At 42.7% G+C, this 20,869-nt stretch overlaps 1 protein-coding gene across 1 annotated transcript in view; it reads left to right on the top strand.

The window, feature by feature from the left end:
* Nucleotides 1-20,869, top strand: part of LOC135526149 (ALK tyrosine kinase receptor-like) — a 759,574-nt gene that overhangs the window by 683,460 nt on the left and 55,245 nt on the right. Inside the window, 2 exon segments of the mRNA XM_064954281.1 lie at nt 14,553-14,700; nt 16,935-17,042. Of these exon segments, the coding sequence (XP_064810353.1) occupies nt 14,553-14,700; nt 16,935-17,042 (256 nt within the window).

Genomic DNA, 20,869 nt, shown 5'->3' with positions numbered 1-20,869 from the left:
CTCCGTCTTGCCGAGGTTCAGCTTGAGGTGGTGATCCGTCATCCACACTGATATGTCTGCCAGACATGCAGAGATGCGATTCGCCACCTGGTCATCAGAAGGGGGAAAGGAGAAGATTAATTGTGTGTCGTCTGCATAGCAATGATAGGAGAGACCATGTGAGGTTATGACAGAGCCAAGTGACTTGGTGTATATACAGTAAGATAATAATATTCTGATTAGTACATATACAGTAACATAATAGTATTCTGATTAGTCAGTCCTGATTGAAATGTATACATAATTAGTCATCATTGATAACAATTCCCTTAACACTATTGTAGCTGGAAACACATGATGTTTTATGGAATATCTACATAGGCTTACAGAGTCCCATTATCAGCAATCATCACTCCGGTGTTCCAATGCCACGATCTGTTAGCTAATCCAAGTTTATAATTTTAAAAGGCTAATTGATCATTAGAAAACCCTTTTGCAATTATGTTAGCACAGCTGAGAACTGATTAAAGAACCAATAAAACTGTCCATCTTTAGACTAGTTGAGTATCTGGAAAATCAGCATTTCTGGGTTCGATTACAGGCTCAAAATGGCAAGAAACAAATAACTTTCTTCTGAAACTCGTCAGTCTGGTCTTGTTCTGAGAAATAAAGTCTATTCCATGCGAGACATTTCCAAGAAACTGAACATCTCGTTCAATGCTGTGTTGTACTCACGTCACAGAACAGCACAAACTGGCGCTAACCAGAATTGAAAGAGGAGTGGGAGGCCCCGGGGGAACAACTGAGCAAGAAGGCAAGTACATTAGAGTCTAGCTTGAGAAACAGATGCCTCACAAATCCTCAACTGGCAGCATCATTAAATAGTACATGCAAAACATCAATCTCAACGTCAACAGTGAAGAGGCGACTCCGGGATGCTGGCCTTCTAATGAGTTGTGTTGTGACAAGGTAGGGGTGGTATACAGAAGATAGCCCTACTTGGTAAAAGACAAAGTCCATATTATGGCAAGAAGAGCTCAAATAAGCAAAGAGAATTGACAGTCCATTACTTGAAGACATGAAGGTCAGTCAATCCGGAAAATGTCAAGAACTTTGAAAGTTTCTTCAAGTGCAGTCGCAAAAACGCTATTATGAAACTCACTCTCATGCGGACCGACACAGGAAAGGAAGAATCAGAGTTACCTCTGCTGCAGAGGATAAGTTCATTTGAGTTACCAGCCTCAGAAATTGCAGCCCAAATAAATGCTTCACAGAGTTCAAGTAACAGAAACATTTTAACAGCAACTGTTCAGAGGAGACTGCGAGAATCAGGCCTTCATGTTCAAATTGTTGCAAAGAAACCACTTCTAAAAGGACACCAATAAGAAGAAGAGACTTCCTTTGGCCAAGAAACACAAGCAATGGATATTAGACCAATGGAAATCTGTCCTTTGGTCTGATGAGTCCAAATTGTTTCTTTGTGAGACACAGAGTAGGGGAGCAGATGATCTCCGCATGTGTGGTTCCCACCTTGAAGCACGGAGGAGGAGATGTGATGGTGTGGAGGTGCTTTGTTGGTGACACTGTCTGTGATTTATTTTGAATTCAATGCACATTTAACCAGCATGGCTAGCACCGAATTATGCCATGATATGCCATCCCATTTGGTTTGCACTTAGTGGGACTAATATTTGTTTTTCTACTGCACAATGACCCAACACACCTCCAGGCTGTGAAGGGCTCTTTGACCAAGAAGGAGAGAGACCTGGCCTCTACAATCATCCAACCTCAACCCAATTGGGATGGTTTGGGATGAGTTGGACCGCAGAGTGAAGGAAAAGAAGACAGCAGGTGCTCAGCATATGTGGGAACTCTTCAAGACTGTTGGAAAAGCATTCCAGGTGAAGCTGTTTTTGAGAATGCCAAGAATGTGCAAAGGGTGGCAACTTTAAAGAACACTTTCTTTGAACACTTTTATGGTTACTACATGATTCCATATATGTTATTTCATAGTTTGATGTCTTCACTATTATTCTACAATGTAGAAAATAGTCAAAATAAAAATAAAGACTTACATGATTTGGTGTGTCAAAACTTTGACTGATAATGTATGTAATGGGGTGACAGGTAGCCTAGCGGTTAGAGCGTTGGACTTGTAACTGAAAGGTTGCAAGATCTAATCCACGAGCTGACAACTTAAAAATCTGTCTTTATGCCCCTGATCAAGGCCGTCATTGAAATAAGTTGTGGCCAAAAGTTTTGAGATTGACACAAGTATTAATTTCCACAAAGTTTGCTGCTTCACTGTCTTTAGATATTTTTGTCAGATGTTACTATGGAATACTGAAGTATAATTATAAGCATTTCATAAGTGTCAAAGAGCCAATATTTGCAGTGTTGACCCTTCTTTTTCAAGACCTCTGCAATCCGCCCTGGCATGCTGTCAACATTTGGGCCACGTCCTGACTGATGGCAGCCCATTATTCCATAATCAATGCTTGCAGTTTGTCAGAATTTGTGGGGTTTTGCTTGTCCACCCGCCTAATGAGGATTGACCACAAGTTCTCAGTAGGATTAAGGTCTGGGGAGTTTCCTGGCCATGGGCCATGGACCCAAAGTATCAATGTTTTGTTCCTCGAGCCACTTTTGCCTTATGGCAAGGTGCTCCCTCATCCTGGAAAAGGCCTTGTTTGTCGCCAAACAGTTCCTGGATTTTTGAAAGAAGTTGCTTTCGGAGGATGTGTTGGTACCATTCTATATTCATGGCTGTGTTCTCAGGCAAAATTGTGAGTGAGCCCACTCCCTTGGCTGTGGAGCAACCCCACACATGAATGGTCTCAGGATGCTTTACTGTTGGCATGACACAGGAATAATGGTATTGCTCACCTTGTCTTCTCCGGACAAGCTTTTTTCCGGATGCCCCAAACAATTGGAAAGGGGATTCATCAGAGAAAATGTCTTTACCCCAGGCCTCAGCAGTCCAATCCCTGTACCTTTTGCAGAATATCAGTCTGTCCCTGATGTTTTTCCTGGAGAGAAGTGGCTTCTTTGCTGCCTTTCTTGACACCAGACCATCCTCCAAAAGTCTTAGCCTCACTGTGCATGCAGATGCACTCACACCTGCCTGCTGCTACTCCTGAGCAAGCTCTGTAAGGGTGGTGCCCCGATCCCACAGAATAATCAACTTTAGGAAACGGTCCTGGCATTTGCTGGACTTTCTTGAGCGCCCTGGAGCCTTCTTCACAACAATTCAACCCCTCTCCTTGAAGTTCTTGATGATCCGATAAATGGTTGATTTAGGTGCAATCTTACTGGCAGCAATATCCTTGCCTGTCAAGCCCTTTTTGTGCATTGCATTGATGACGGCACGTGTTTCCTTGCAGGTAACCATGTTTGACTGAGGAAGAACAATGATTCCAAGCACCACCCTCCTTTTGAAGCATCCAGTCTGTTATTCAAACTCAATCAGCATGACAGAGTGATCTCCAGCCTTGTCCTCATGAACCCTCACACCTGTGTTAAAACTTCTTAAGGCTAGGGGCTGGTATTTTCAAGTCTGGACGGAAAGCATGCCCAAAGTAAATTGCCTGCTACTCAGGCCCAGAAACTAGGATATGCATTTTATTAGTAGATTTGGATAGAAAACACTCCAAAGTTTGAATGATGTCTGTGGGTATAACAGAATTTACCTGGCAGGCGAAACCCCAATGACAAGCCATGCAGGACATTTTATTTTTGAGGTCACTCAATGGGTTTTCTATGGGGATCTGGATTTCTAAGGCACTTGTTTGCAGTTCCTATCGCTTCCACCAGATGTCAACAGTCTTTAGAAATTGGTTGATGTTTTTCCTTTGAGAAATTAAGATGTAGGGCAGTTCAGAACGAGGGTCGAGTGAAAGCACGCTCCACTTTGTTTTCATCAAGTATTGAACACAGTTTATCCCGTCTTAAATTTGATCGATTATTTGCGTTAAAATACGTCTAAAGTTGTATTAGGAAAGTTGTTTGAAATGTTTGGAACAAGTTTACAGGTAACTTACTAGATATTTTGTAGTCATGTTGCGGGAGTTGGAACCAGTGTTTTTCTGGATCAAACACGCCAAATAAATTGACATTGTGGATATATAACGATGGAATTTATTGAACAAAAGGACCGTTTGTGATGTTTATGGGACATTTTGGAGTGCCAATAAAAGAAGATCTTCAAAGGTAAGGCATGAATTTTATTGTTATTTCTGAGTTTTTTGTCGCGTCCGGCGGGTTGTAATATGTATGTCATGTGTTTGTTTGGTGGGGTGCTATCCTCAGATAATCACATGGTTTGCTTTCACCGTAAAGTCTTTTTGAAATATCTGACATGTTGGCCTGATTAACAACAAGAGTCACTTTAATTTGGTGTATTGCATGTGTGATTTCATTAAAGTTGAATATTTCTAGTACTTTAATTTGAATTTGGCGCCCTGCCATTTCACCGGATGTTGTCAAATCAAGCCCGTTACCGGGATTTGATCTGTAAAAATTTACGAGAGAATCACTGACATGATTTCAGCTGGTCCTTTTGTGGCAGGGCTGAAATGCAGTGGAAATGTTTTTGGGGAATTCAGTTAATTTGCGTGGCAAAGAGGGACTTGGCAATGAATTGCAATTCATCAAGATCACTCTTCATAACATTCTGGAGTATTTGCAAATTGCCATCATATAAACTGAGGCAGCAGACTTTGAAAATTAATATTTGTGTAATTCTCATTTTGGCCACGACTGTAAGAATTATTATTGACTTGCCTAGTTAAATAAAGATAAACTAAATTTTAAAAATGCGTTGTCATATATAGTGTAATTTTAACTTTTTATGGCTGCAGGGGCAGTATTGAGTAGCTTGGATGAAAAGGTGCCCATTGTAAACGGCCAGCTCCTCAGTCTCAGTTGCTAATATATGTATATTATTATTAGTATTGGATAGAAAACACTCAAAGTTTCCAAAACTGTCAAAATATTGTCTGTGATTATAACAGAACTGATATTGCAGGCGAAACCCTGAGGAAAATCAGAAACAGGAAGCAGCTTCTATTTTCAAAACTCTGTGTTCCATAGCCTCCCTTTGTTGGATTTAAAGGGATATGAAACAGATTCCTTTTCCTATTGCTTCCTCAAGGTAGCAACAGTCTTCAGACATAGTTTCAGGCTTTTATTTTGAAAAATGAGCCAGAAAAATAACATCACGTCAAGTGGTCACATGAGTTTTGCTCGAATTTGGACAGTCACTGTTTTCCCCTTTCCTACTGTGAAAGACATTTGCGGTTGATATATTATCAATTACATATTTAAAAGCAACCTGAGGATTGATTATAAAAAAAATGGAAATGTTTCTGTGGACATTATGGAAACTATTTGGAATTTTCGTCTGCGTTGTCGTGACCGCTCTTTCCTGTGGATTTCTGAACATAACGCGACAAACAAACGGAGGTATTATGGATCTAAAAATAATCTTTATGGAACAAAAGGAACATTTGTTGTGTAACTGGGAGTCTCGTGAGTGAAAACATCCGAAGATCATCAAAGTTAAATTATAAATTTGATTGCTTTTCTGATTTTCGTGACCTAGCTACCTGAATGCTCAGTGTACTTAATGTTTTATCGTGCGATCGATAAACTTACACAAACGCTTGGATTGCTTTCACTCTAAAGCATAATTTCAAAATCTGACACGACAGGTGGATTAACAAAAGGCTAAACTGTGTTTTCCTATATTGCACTTGTGATTTCATGAATATAAATATTTATAGTAATATTTATTGTATGTAGCGCTATGCTATTCAGTGGTTGTTGATGACAATTATCCCGATATCGGGATTGCAGCCATAACAAGTTTTAAAAACTAATAGGCTGGTGGAACTGTTCATAGAGCTTTCTAGGAAAAACCCTCCAAAGATGAAAGGGTTCTCAGTAGAACCCATCATTGAGGTTTCCAGGTAAAACATATAGAGGATAAAATTGTTCTTGGTAGAACCATATACTGTGGTTTCTATGAAGAACCCTATATAGAGGGAAACAAAATGTGCTCCTATGGCAGGTGTGCCAAACTCATTCCATGGAGGGCCTAGTGTCTAAGGGTTTTTGTTTTTTCCTTTCAATTAAGACATAGACAAACAGGTGATGGGAGATCTTTACTAATTAGTTACTTTATTTCATCAATCAAGTATAAGGATCGAAAAGATACTCAGCCCTCTATGGAATGAGCTTGACACGTGCCCTATGGGGATAAATTGAAAAACCCTATATGGTTCTACTAATTTCTAAGTGTAGTGTGAAGACAACCAATGGTTGATTTGATATTTTGCTCTGTTTCAGAAGCATTGTAGTGCACTATGCCACCTGTGTGAAATGCCTTATGAATGTATTTACAGTCATTGTGCATTTGAGATGTTGTTATTATAACAAGCCTTAAAGGTGCAATCCGTAGGAATCTATCCACCATTACCTGTTTGCTAAAATATATAATTGCCGTTTGTGACAAAACAAGCCATTTTAAGTGTAAAGAATGATTTTACAATCTAAACCGCTATTAAATATATTTTCAAAAACCAAAATATTGTATTTTAAACTGTTTGAAACTGATGTATAAAATTGAAAGTATTTGAATTTGTATTTATTATGGATCCCCGTTAGCTGCTGCCAAAGAAGCAGCTACTCTTCATGGGGTCTAGCAAAATTAAGGCAATTTATACAATTTTAAGACATTACAATACATTCACAGATTTCACAACACACTGTGTGCCCTCAGGCCCCTACTCCACCACTACCACATATTTACAATACTAAATCCATGTGTGTGTGTGTGTGTGTGTGTGTGTGTGTGTGTGTGTGTCAAATCAAATTTTATTTGTCACATACACATGGTTAGCAGATGTTAATGCGAGTGTAGCGAAATGCTTGTGCTTCTAGTTCCGACAATGCAGTAATAACCAACAATTAATCTAACTAACAATTCCAAAACTACTGTCTCATACACACAAGTGTAAGGGGATAAAGAATATGTACATAAAGATATATGAATGAGTGATGGTACAGAGCAGCATAGGCAAGATACTGTAGATGGTATCGAGTACAGTATATACATATGAGATGAGTATGTAAACAAAGTGGCATAGTTAAAGTGGCTAGTGATACATGTATTACATAAAGATGCAGTAGATGATATAGAGTACAGTATATACGTATACATATGAGATAAATAATGTAGGGTATGTAAACATTATATTGGGTAGCATTGTTTAAAGTGGCTAGTGATATATTTTACATCATTTCCCATCAATTCCCATTATAAAAGTGGCTGGAGTTGAGTCAGTGTGTTTGCAGCAGCCACTCAATGTTAGTGGTGGCTGTTTCACAGCCTGACGGCCTTGAGATAGAAGCTGTTTTTCAGTCTCTCGGTCCCAGCTTTGATGCACCTGTACTGACCTCGCCTTCTGGATGATAGCGGGGTGAACAGGCAGTGGCTCGGGTGGTTGTTGTCCTTGATGATCTTTATGGCCTTCCTGTAACATCGGGTGGTGTAGGTGTCCTGGAGGGCAGGTAGTTTGCCCCCGGTGATGCATTGTGCAGACCTCACTACACTCTGGAGAGCCTTACGGTTGTGGGCGGAGCAGTTGCCGTACCAGGCGGTAATACAGCCCGCCAGGATGCTCTCGATTGTGCATCTGTAGAAGTTTGTTAGTGCTTTTGGTGACATGCCGAATTTCTTCAGCCTCCTGAGGTTGAAGAGGCGCTGCTGTGCCTTCTTCACGATGCTGTCTGTGTGGGTGGACCAATTCAGTTTGTCTGTGATGTGTATGCCGAGGAAATAAAAACTTACTACCTTCTCCACTACTGTTCCATCGATGTGGATAGGCGGGTGTTCCCTCTGCTGTTTCCTGAAGTCCACAATCATCTCCTTAGTTTTGTTGAGGTTGAGTGTGAGATTATTTTCCTGACACCACACTCCAAGGGCCCTCACCTCCTCCCTGTAGGCCGTCTCATCGTTGTTGGTAGTCAAGCCTACCACTGTTGTGTCATCCGCAAACTTGATGATTGAGTTGGAGGCGTGTGTGGCCACGCAGTCGTGGGTGAACAGGGAGTACAGGAGAGGGCTCAGAACGCACCCTTGTGGGGCCCCAGTGTTAAGGATCAGTGGGATAGAGATGTTGTTGCCTACCCTCACCACCTGGGGGCGGCCCTTCAGGAAGTCCACTACCCAGTTGCACAGGGCGGGGTTGAGACCCAGGGTCTCGAGCTTGATGACGAGCTTGGAGGGTACTATGGTGTTAAATGCCGAGCTGTAGTCGATGAACAGCATTCTCACATAGGTATTCCTCTTGTCCAGATGGGTTAGGGCAGTGTGCAGAGTGGATTGCATTGTCTGTGGACCTATTTGGGCGGTAAGCAAATTGGAGTGGGTCTAGGGTGTCAGGTAGGGTGTAGGTGATATGGTCCTTGACTAGTCTCTCAAAGTACTTCATGATGACGGAAGTGAGTGCTATGCATGTGTCTGTGCCAATGTTTGCGTTGCTTCACAGGTGTTTTTTTATGTTTTATAAATCTAATTTTACTGCTTGCGTTAGTTACTTGATGTGGAATAGAGTTACATGGCTCTATGTAGTACTGTGTGCCTCCCATAGACTGTTCTGGACTTGGGGACTGTGAAGAGACCTCTTGTGGCATGTCTTGTGGGGTATGCATGGGTGCCCGAGCTGTGTACCAATAGTTTAGACAGACAGCTTGGTGCATTCAACATGTCAATACCTGTCATAAATAAAAGTAGTGATGAAGTCAATCTCTCCTCCACTTTCAGCCAGGAGAGATTGACACAAATATTATTAATATTAGCTCTCTGTTTACATGTCACGAATCTCGCCGAAGATGGTGCCTCTTCCTGTTAGGGCGGCACTTTTAGTAAGAAGAAAGCGACCAAATTACCACCCCATCGACGGTGGGATTGCGTGATAAACCTCCAGAATGCTGCACTTCCCCAGAGTCACGTGTACCCACTGTCACAGGAGGAGACGTTGGCTATGGAGACATATGTCATGGAAGCTCTGAGACCCTCCATGTCACCTGTCTCCTCGAGTTTCTTTTTTGTGAGGAAAAAGGAGGGAGGTCTGCGTCCGTGCATTGATTATCGAGGTCTCAATTCGATCACAGTGGGTTTTTGTTATCCGCTACCTCTCATCGCTACGGCGGTGGAATCATTCCACAGAGCGCGTTTCTTCACAAAACTGGACCTCAGGAGCGCGTATAATCTGGTGCGTATTCGGGGAGGAGACGAGTGGAAAACAACATTTAGTACCACAACAGGCCACTATGAGTACCTCGTCATGCTGTATGGGTTGAAGAATGCTCCAGCCGTCTTCCAATCCTTTGTTAATTAGATTCTCAGGGACTTGCACGGGCAGGTTGTGGTAGTCTATATTGATGACATCTTGATTTTTTCTGCCACACGCGCTGCGCATGTCTCCCTGGTGCGCAAGGTTCTTGGGCGACTGCTGGAGCATGAACTGTACGTCAAGGCTGAGAAATGTGTGTTCTCCAAACCAGCCGTTTACTTCCTGGGTTATCGCATTTCCAGCTCGGGGATGGTGATGGAGTGTGACCGCGTTAACGCCGTGCGTAATTGGCCGACTCTGACCACGGTAATGGAGGTGCAGCGGTTTTTAGGGTTTGCCAATTACTATCGGAGGTTTATCCGGGGTTTTGGCCAAGTAGCGGCGCCCATTACCTCACTGCTGAAGAGGGGGCCGGTGCGTCTGCGGTGGTCGGCAGAGGCTGATGGAGCCTTCAACCAGTTGAAGGCGCTGTTCACTGGGGCTCCCGTGTTGGCGCATCCGGACCCTTCGTTAGCATTCATAGTGGAGGTGGATGCGTCCGAGGCTGGGGTTGGAGCCATGCTGTCTCAGCGCTCGGGCACGTCACCGAAGCTCTGTCCATGCGCTTTCTTTTCTAAGAAGCTGGGTCCGGCGGAGCGGAACTATGATGTGGGGGACTGGGAGTTACAAGCTATGGTAAAGGCCCTGAAGGTGTGGAGACACTGGCTAGAGGGGGCTAAACACCCTTTCCTCATCTGTACTGACCACCGTAATCTGGAGTATATTCGAGCAGCGAGGAGACTGAATCCACGTCAGGCTAGGTGGGCCATGTTCTTTACATGTTTTAGATGTACAATCTCTTATAGACCAGGTTCCCTTAACACTAAGGCCGACGCGCTGTCCCGTCTCTATGACACCGAGGACCGGTCCATCGAACCCACTCCCATCCTTCGAGCGGGCGTTGAGGGTAGAACCTGCGCCTACACTGTGTCCGACCGGTCAAAGTTACGTACCGCTTGGTGTCCGTGATAAATTGATTCGGTGGGCTCACACACTACCGTCTTCGGGTTATCCGGGAATTGATAGGAGAGTGCGGGGTCTTAGGGGGAAATACTGGTGGCCCATCTTAGCTAAGGATGTGAAGCTCTGTGTCTCTTCCTGTTCGGTATGCGCCCAGAGTAAGGCTCCTAGGCACCTTCCTAGAGGGAAGTTACAACCCCTCCCGGTTCCACAACGGCCATGGTCCCATGTCTCGGTAGATGTCCTTACTGATCTTCCCCCATCTCAGGGGAACACTACCGTTCTGGTCGTTGTGGACCGGTTCTCTAAGTCCTGCCGTCTCCTCCCATTGCCTGGTCTCCCTACGGCCCTACAGACTGCAGAGGCTCCCTACAGACTGCAGAGGCTCACCCCGAAAGTAATGGGCAGGTGGAGAGAGTAAACCAGGAAGTGGGTAGGTTTCTGAGGTCGTATTGCCAGGACCGGCCAGGAGAATGGGCGAGGTACGTCCCGTGGGCAGAGTTGGCCCAGAACTCATTTCGGCATTCATCCACGAAGATGTCGCCATTCGAATGCGTACTGGGCTACCAGCCGGTCCTGGCTCCGTGGCATCAGAGTCAGACCGAAGCTCCTGCGGTGGAGGAGTGGGTACAGCGCTCAAGAGAGTATTGGCAGGCAGTCCAGGATTCTCTCAGGCAGGCCAGTTAACGGCAGAAGAGAGACGCTGACCGCCACCGCAGTGAGGCCCCGGTGTTCGCACCAAGGGACAGGGTCTGGCTCTCGACCCGAAACCTGCCCCTCCACCTGCCCTGCCGGAAGCTGGGGCCGCAGTGTGTGGGGCCATTTAAAGTCCTGAGGAGGATAAACGAGGTGTGTTATAGATTGCACCTTCCCTCTTACTTCGCATTAACCCCTAGTTTCATGTGTCTCTCCTCAGGCCGGTGGTAGCTGGTCCCCTACAAGACAGCGGGGTACCGGAGGTCCCTCCACCCCCTCTGGACATTGAAGGGTCCCCGGCGTACACAGTACGAGCTATTCTGGACTCGAGACGCCGGGTGAGGGGCCTGCAGTACCTCGTGGACTGGGAGGGGTATGGTCCGGAGGAGAGGTGCTGGGTATCGGGGAGGGACATTTTAGATCCTTCCCTCTTGAGGGATTTCCACCCGGATCGCCCCGCGCCTCGTTCTCCGGGTCTCTGCGGCGGGAGCCGCGCGTCGGGGGGGGGTACTGTTACGAATCTCGCCGAAGATGGTGCCTCTGCCTGTTCGGGCGGCGCTCGGCGGTCGTCGTCGCCGGCCTATTAGCTGCCATCGATTACCTTTCCGTTTGTTTTGGTTTATTGGGTAATTGGGTACACCTGTTTTGTGTTAGTGTTTGTTTGTAGGCTATTTAAGGGTACTAGGCCCGCTGGTTATTTGTGCGGGCTTGTTATTTGTTACTCTGTTGTATGTTTTTTATTTCCGTGTATGTATTCTCCGGACTATTTTGGTCCTGTTGTTTGGGCTGGTAAATTGTATGCGCCCTGTGTGTTGGCGTGACTGTTTTGATGCGCCGGAGAATAAATTTGACAATCTACTGAACCCTGCTCTCTGCGCCTGATTCCACCCACCACACCTAGTAAGCCGTAACAGTACATCTAAGGTCCAGCCATGCTGCCCTGTTCTGAGCCAATAGCAATTTTCCTAAGTCCTTTTTGTGGCACTTGACTACACGACTTTGTCAAGGTGTGACAAAACTAGGACCTGTAGGACCTGCCTCATTGATAGTGATGTTAAGAAGGCAGAGCATCACTTTATTATAAACAGACTTCACCCCATTTTAGCTACTACATTTTAGCTACTACTGCATCAATATGTTTTGACCATGACAGTTTACAATCTAGTGTTACTCCAAGCAGTTTTGTCATCTCAACTTGCTCAATTTCCACATGATTTATTTCAAGATAAAATTGAGGTTTAGTTCCAAATACAATGCTTTTAGTTTTAGAAATATTTAGGGCTAACTAATTCCTTGCAACCCACTCTGAAACTAACTGCAGCTCTTTGTTGAGTGTTGCAGTCATTTCAGTTGCTGTAGTAGCTGACGTGTATCGTGTTGAGTCATCCGCAGACCAAGAAACTCTGGCTTTACTTAGTCAGTAGCATGTCATTAGTAAAGATTGAAAAAAGCAAGGGGCCTAAACAGCTACCCTGGGAAATTACTGATTCTAACTGGATTATATTTGATAGGTTTCCATTAAAGAACACCCTCTGTGTTCTGTTAGACAAGAAACTCTTTATCCACATTATAGCAGGGGGGTGTAAAGCCATAACACATACGTTTTTCCAGCAGCAGGCAATGATCAATAATGTCAAAAGATGCACTGAAGTCTAACAACACAGCCCCCACAATCATTTCATAATCAATTTCTCTCAGCCAATCATCAGTCATTTGTGTAAGTGCTGTGCTTGTTGAGTGTCCTTCCCTATAAGCGTGCTGGAATTCTGTTGTCAATTTGTTTACTGTGAAATAGCATTGGATCTGGTAACTGGCTGATTGGTCGGCTTTTTGAGCCAGTAAGGGGGTCTCTACTGTTCTTGGGTAGCGGAATGACTTTAGCTACCCTCCAGGCCTGAGGGCACACGCTCTCTAGTAGGCTTAAATTGAAGATGTGGTAATATGATCTGCTATTATCCGCAGTAATTTTCCATGGAGATTATCAGACCCCGATGGTTTGTCATTGTTGATAGACAACAATAATTTCTTTACCTCTTCCACACTGACTTTACCGAATTCAAAGTACAATTATTGTCTTTCATAATTTGGTCCGATATACTTGGATGTGTAGTGCCAGCGTTTGTTGCTGGCATGTCATCCCTAAGTTTGCTTATCTTGCCAATGAAAAGGGCGTTAAAGAAGTTTGCAATATCAGTGGGCCTTGTGATGAATGAGTGAATCTGATTCAATGAAGGAAGGAGCCAAGTTGGCTTTTTAATATTAAAGACACAAAACTGAACCATAAGGACTGCAAGCATAGAAATAGTGAACATAGAACGGATCTACTGCTTATCAGTTTTGCTTTCAATGTGGATGACACATATTTAACTCACATTTCTATGTGAATTTGGTCGGGTCGCCCACAAAGTTACTTAAAACAGTCATTTAAGTTAACTTCTTGCGCCATAACGCAATGTTAACTATTCATAAAAATCGCAAATGAAATTAAATAAATATATTGGCTCACAAGCTTAGCCTTTTGTTAACAACACTGTCATCTCAGATTTTCAAAATATGCTTTTCAACCATAGCTACACAAGCATTTGTGTAAGAGTATTGATAGCTAGCATAGCATTAAGCCTAGCATTCAGCAGGCAACATTTTCACAAAAACAAGAAAATCATTCAAATAAAATCATTTACCTTTGAATAACTTCGGATGTTTTCAATGAGGAGACTCTCAGTTAGATAGCAAATGTTCAGTTTTTCCAAAAACATAATTTGTGTAGGAGAAATCGCTCCGTTTTGTTCATCACGTTTGGCTAAGAAAAAAAATGAAAATTCAGTCATTACAACGCCAAACTTTTTTCAAAATTAACTCCATAATATCGACAGAAACATGGCAAACGTTGTTTAGAATCAATCCTCAAGGTGTTTTTCACATATCTATTCGATGATAAATGATTCGTGGCAGTTGCCTTTCTCCTCTGAACCAAATGGAAAAATGCACGCAGCTGGAGATGTCGCAATAATTTCGATGGAGGACACCAAGCGGACACCTGGTAAATGTAGTCTCTTATGGTCAATCTTCCAATGATATGCCTACAAATACGTCACAATGCTGCAGACACCTTGGGGAAACGACAGAAAGTGTAGGCTCATTCCTGGGGCATTCACAGCCATATAAGGAGACATTGGACCACAGCGCATACAGGCATTTCCTGTATGAAATTTCATCTTGGTTTCGCCTGTAGCATTAGTTCTGCGGCCCTCACAGACAATATCTTTGCAGTTTTGGAAACGTCAGAGTGTTTTCTTTCCAAAGCTGTCAATTATATGCATAGTCGAGCATCTTTTCGTGACAAAATATCTTGTTTAAAACAGGAACGTTTTTTTATCCAAAAATTAAAAGAGCGCCCCCTATATCGAAGAAGTTAAAGCAATGTGATAAATGCATTTATAATGCCTTATGTACAGCTAGTTCATACAAAGTAGTAATACCAAAGTCATGCCTTTCTGTTTATGTGTATTTCCAAAACAGGATCACAGCTTGTGGGGCGGCTGGCGGTCGCAGTGTATTGGCCATGACCAAGTCACATGGTGTCCAACTCACAGCGGACTTCCTGCTTCAGAAGGGCGAGTTGCTTTATTTCCTGGTGGGCCAAAAGGGAGAGGACGCTTGCCCCAATGTGAGTACCAACTTCCCAAAAGCTCAGAATACATATCAAGGCTCAATATTTTAACAATTATGCCTCATCCCAAATTGACCCGAAGCCACTGCCTCCTAGCCTTTTTATTTAACTATGCAAGTCAGTTAAGAACAAATTCTTATTTAGAATGACGGCCTAGACCGGCCAAGCCCAGACGACGCCTGGCCAATTGTGCACCGCCCCATGGGACTCCCAATCACTGCCGGATGTGATACAGCCTGGATTCAAACCAGGGACTGTAGTGACATCTCTTGCACTGAGATGCAGTGCTGCGCCACTAAGGAGCCCTATCTAAGATGACTGTATCTAAGAAGGGTCTGATAACTTGGAAAAAAAACAAATACACTGAAGACAAACCTAGGTTAAACCAGGGTTCTTAGGCCAGGGGGGCTATAGTAATGCTTAATTTTTTCTTTCTAATTAACCAGGTGGAATCATTGCTTCATCACTTACACCTATACACAATCCTGTCAGTTATTCACAAGTGCATAAGTAGCCTATTATAGACTACAGCATGGCCTAGCTCGATCCAAACTGTGATGTTGAAGTCTCAGGGATATGGCAAAAGAAGAACGTCCTCAAAACTGCTTTGACATTTCCACTGTAAAAATTGTTGGATTGAATTGACTCTCATTAGGAATGTGAGAAATGGAAAATAATTATTAACGTTTAAACAGCATTTTTATGTGTTTTCTGCTATATCTCACAATGGAATGCTGTATCTCACAATTGTTTGGCTTGCAATGTCTCGCAACATCAGTAAAGCATTGCTTATCATCAATGAATAGGCTAGGATATTCTACACGGAACATACCGATTACTGAACACACATGTGCATCATTAGTGAAGAGAATGAACAGGCAAGCAGACGAGACAGCACGATGGAGTGAGAGGAAGGGGCAGAAAGAACCATGGGCATATGTCTAAGTAATCTGTATCTTGCAATGTCTTGTCTTGCATGCCTCAGAAATTCATCAAAGTATATCTAAAGTTTGACTCTTCCTCTCTGGTTTTATTTAAATTACACAACTTTCCCCTGGCTTTTATAGCCAATCGTCTACTTAGCCTATAACACAGAAAATAATATTTTGTGATAACTGGGGAGAAAACTAATAAACATTGTTTTTCGTTCAGGTATGATTTCTTAACATCAAGAATCCCAATTTTGTTTAAACGTTTACACCCCTACTCTCAGCCCATTATTTTGTTTTTGGCTTCATCCCAGAGTTGTCTTATACTTTGGAGTTCTCAGTCAGGAATCATTTGGAAAATGGATCAAAATATCTTGGAGAAAAACGTTGAAATGAAAAGCTGAGAGGTGGCCCAGATGCATTTGGAGTCACTTGAGGTCTATAATTCTATCATGTCAATAATCCTGATGGGAGTAGATACTCTCAAAGGGGGCTTTTAAAACTGATTAGTTGAGTGCCGGTGTGTTCTATGTTTCTCACAGCCTCCCCTCTGTAGAAGGCTTTTAGGCTTTTACACACCATATTAGACACTCACTCACACAGACACACACACACACACACACACACACACACACACACACACACACACACACACACACACACACACACACACACACACACACACACACACACACACACACACACACACACACACACACAAGCGACAGCCAGAGGTGGGAGGGTGTCGGTTAGGGCAGGATGGCGGGGGGGGGTTAATTATGTGTGAAATTGAGCTCTGGCAATCCACGGCCTCCCATGGGGCACTGGCCAAGGTCGGAATTCATTGCCCCCTCTCATCCTGCAGCTGTCAATCAAACTCTGTATTGGCCCCTCCCTCTCCAGCTCTGGCTGTAGGAGCCTGAAGTCCAGATCGATGAAAGTGTCGTGGTTGGAAGGAAGAGGACTGACTGTTTGGGTACTATTACCTGTCATCAGCACCGCTGGTCGTTTGGCTCTCGATAAATCTCTCATTTGTTACAATAGCCCAAGGGAGTGATGGGTAGAATAAAACATTATGTGTAGTACTCCTATGCTCTTGGACACTTGGGAATAGGCTCGTAAATGCCCAATCCTACCTACAGATATGAGCTTGGAACTTGACTTTAGCAGACATCTTCCATTGATATCAATGCATGATTTGTGAGGAAGTCTGGATTATACAGATGTACAGTGTCTCAAATGTGTTATTTTCCCCTGAATAAAGAAACTCGGGTATCACTCTCTCCCCATTCTCATTGGTAGACCAACGGGACACTGAACAAGATCTGTGTAGAGCAGACACCATTGGACAAGAAGACACAAGTCAAAGGGGGCGGAGGCGGAGGAGGAGGAGCCACCTATGTGTTCAAGGTAAGGAGAAAAAGGCTGCGTCGCAAAGCTTTCCCTGTTTTCTTGTCCTCCTTGATCACTGAAAAGGTGAAAAGATTGGGTATGCCTCCTACATGTTGCCCTTCAACTGTCAGATGTGAAGGATGGAAGTAATGGAAATAAAAGAGTCTGGAAAGGATTAGGGCCGTTGCGGTGACTGCATTACCGCCACTCTGGCAGTCCTGAGTCATGGCCGCAGTGAAATTCCACGTCACTGTTGAGTCACAGTAATCTCCTCCTATGCACTCAGTACATGATTGGCGCTGATGCGTTGGTAGTGCCCAACTCACAAACAACCGCTAATGGTCTGGTACTCAGCTCTCTATTGTCCCTCTAATCATTCTGACATCAACACAAATGCTATCAAAAAACACATCAAACACTTATCATCAAACACTTACTTCAAACACAAATACTATTAGCAATTTAGCTTAATGAAATTAATTAATTTTATGGTGTTTATATTCCAAGAAAAATGAAAATGCATTTTACAGTAACATATGTAGGCCTCAGGGTTTCCGTTAGGAAAATGTGTCACTCTACAATGTGATTAGTCGGGAGTAGGCCTAGGCTACTAAGTGACTGCGAGATTGAAGAGCAAAATAATCCGAACATTTCCACTCCCTAATTGTAGCCTAACCAATACCCAAACAGAGATTCAGTGAAAATAAAAATCTCATTGATTTATCAAGACCAGTCCCCATGCTTGTCTCAAAGCAGCGCTGAAATAGTTGACCATACATGGGCGGGTAGGCTGTTGCTTCAAATCATTTTATAACAATTGGATGACTTTGGGTGTTTCAGTAAGCAACAAGTTGTTGCCTTCAATTCCATTAGCCTACTTTATTCCAATATTTCTGACATTCAGTGATATTTATTTCCATAGTAATTAGTTATGGATCCATCCAGATGTGGTTAGAAAACAGTGCATGTGGTGGGCTATGCAAAGAGATGGGTGATGTGACATGCCTCGCAAACACCCATGAATACATTTAAAGTCCCTAAACTCGGCAAGAGTCTATTGTCCTGCTGATAGACCATCAAGGTTGGACAGCTTCTTTTTAATTCAAATTTATTGAAAAGGCTGCTAAACCATTTACACCTGGTCCACAGAGTTGGTGCGTACTTACAGTACAGAGCATTATTACTCCGTTCTCCGCAAGACACTCTACCAATGCCCCCTGGTTATTCTTCATATTCTTAATAAATAAAACACCTACATTAAATAGATCAGGTCTGCAAAATTTGTGAAACCTTTTTTATGTATATCTGTGCTTAGTAGCGGAGGCTTCATGTTTTCACCATCAACTTTTTAATTTAGCAGACATCACTTGCGTATATACAGTCAACATATATTTTAAGAATGTAATGGAATATAACAGACCATTTTAGTTTCCCTTACAATAAAAACCTTACAGTGTAACAAAAGTTTTATTAAGTAATAAGCTTTAATAAGTTACAGCTTTTTCGGGCAGCTTTTTTGTGTGTGTGAGCGTGGGACAGAGAAGAGCAATTCTTACACTAATGTTCCAAATTCAATCACTCTCTACTTCTTCATCATCATCATTCAGTTGATTCAAATTCAATTATAATACATTTTGTCACTCCTATTCAACAACTCCAAATCACTTTTGCATTTGCTCCAAAGGGATAACTTGAAATGATATACAGTAGGTTAATTAAATAATCTATAATAATAAAAATGTTCTTTGTTAGTCTAGTGGATATAATTATTTAGGTACAGTGCCTTGCAAAAGTATTCATCCCCCTTGGTGTTTTTCCTATTTTGTTGCATTACAACCTGTAATTTAAATTGATTTTAATTTGGATTTCATGTAATGGACATACACAAAATAGTCCAAATTGGTGAAGTGAAATGAAAAAAATAACTTGTTTCAAAAAGTTCTTTCAAAAAACAGAAAGTGGTGCAACCAATTCACCCCCTTTGCTATGAAGCCCCTAAATAAGATCTGGTGCAACCAATTACCTCCAGAAGTCACATAATTAGTTAGATTGCACACAGGTGGACTTTATTTAAGTGTCACATGATCTTTCACATGATCTCATTATATGTACACCTGTTCTGAAAGGCCCCAGAGTCTGCAACAGCACGAAACAGGTCAGCGACAAAGTTGTGGAGAAGTACAGATCAGGGTTGGGTTGTAAAAAAATATCTGAAACTTTGAACATCCCACAGAGCACAATTAAATCCATAATTAAAAAATGGAAAGAATATGACACAACAACAAACCTGCCAAGAGAGGGCCGCCCACCAAAATTCAAGGACCAGGCAAGGAGGGCATTAATCAGAGAGGCAACAAAGAGACCAAAGATAACCCTGAAGGAGCTGTAAAGCTCCACAGCGAAGATTGGAGTATTTGTCCATAGGACCACTTGATCCGTACACTCCACAGAGCTGGGCTTTACGGAAGAGTCGCCAGAAAATAAGTCTTCTTATTTTTTTAAAGAAGAAAATAAGCAAAATGAATGTGGGAGACTCCCCAAACATATGGAAGAAGGTACTCTGGTCAGATGAGACTAAAATGCAGCTTTTTGGCCATCAAGGAAAACACTATGTCTGTCCAAACCAGACAGCTCTCATCCCCCCTAGAATACCATCCCAATATGGTGGTGGCAGCATCATGCTGGGGGGAGGTTTTTCATCGGCAGGGAATGGGAGACTGGTCAAAATTGAAGAAACGATGGATGGCACTAAATACAAGGAAATCTTGAGGGAAACCTGTTTCAGTCTTCCAGAGATTTGAGACTGGGACTGAGATTCACTTTTCAGCAGGACAATGACCCTAAGCATACTGCTAAAGCAACACTCGAGTGGTTAAGGGGAAACATTTAAATGTCTTAGTCAAAGCCCAGACTTCAATCCAATTGAGAATATGTGGTATAACGTGAAGATTGTTGTTCACCAGCAGAACCCATCCAACTACCAGCAGCTGGAGCAGTTTTGCATTGAAGAATGGGCAAAAATCCCAGTGGCTTGATGTGCCAAGCTTAGAGATATATCCCAGGAGACTTGCATCTGTAATTGCTGTATAAATTGGCTCTACGAAGTATTGACTTTGGGGAGGTGAATAGTTATGCACGCTCAAGTTTTCTGTTTTGTTGTCTTATTTCTTGTTTGCTTCACAATAAAAAAATATTTTGCATCTTCAAAGTGGTAGGCATGTTGTGTAAATGAAATAATACAAACCCCAGGCAACAAAGGAAAAATGCCAAGGGAGGTGAATTCTTTCGCAAGCCACTGTATATCATGTCAAATAGGCCTCGTGTAAAATCATTGTCAAAAGCGCAAGAGATACTGTTGCATGACAAACAGGTGCTATTAGATTACAACTTAATCTATCTGACAGTTTGGAACAAGGAAAAAAATCAGAGTGCTTAATAAGCATTGAATACATTGCAAGTTTGCCCTTTTTTGGCAATTAGGCTACACGTTACAATAGGATTCCTCTCTGACGTACCGCAGCATCAGAAGTCTAAACTGTTGCACAAATTGGGGGATTTTTCACACATTGTCAAGCTATTAGACCATACTTTTGTAAATTAATTGAGGTGTGAATGTTTGTCAGTCTCTTTCCTATTGCAATAGAGTCCTGCAATCAGGCCAAAACAAATCAGCAGGCGGGTTGCCCCGGGGGTTGAAAGAGAACTTGGGTAAATACAATGGCTCAATTACACTTGACATGTGGACTGTTCTAAAATAGAATACTTGTACCTTACAGCCCATTACATAAAAGTAGACGGAACGTTTTCCACCAAGGAGTGGGACAGTGCATCACAAAACTAACATA

Source organism: Oncorhynchus masou, chromosome 32 (assembly GCF_036934945.1).
Source record: "Oncorhynchus masou masou isolate Uvic2021 chromosome 32, UVic_Omas_1.1, whole genome shotgun sequence".
Lineage (NCBI taxonomy): Eukaryota > Metazoa > Chordata > Actinopteri > Salmoniformes > Salmonidae > Oncorhynchus > Oncorhynchus masou.
Note: the sequence above shows the minus strand (reverse complement) of the source record. Positions and strands in the feature narration are given on the sequence as shown.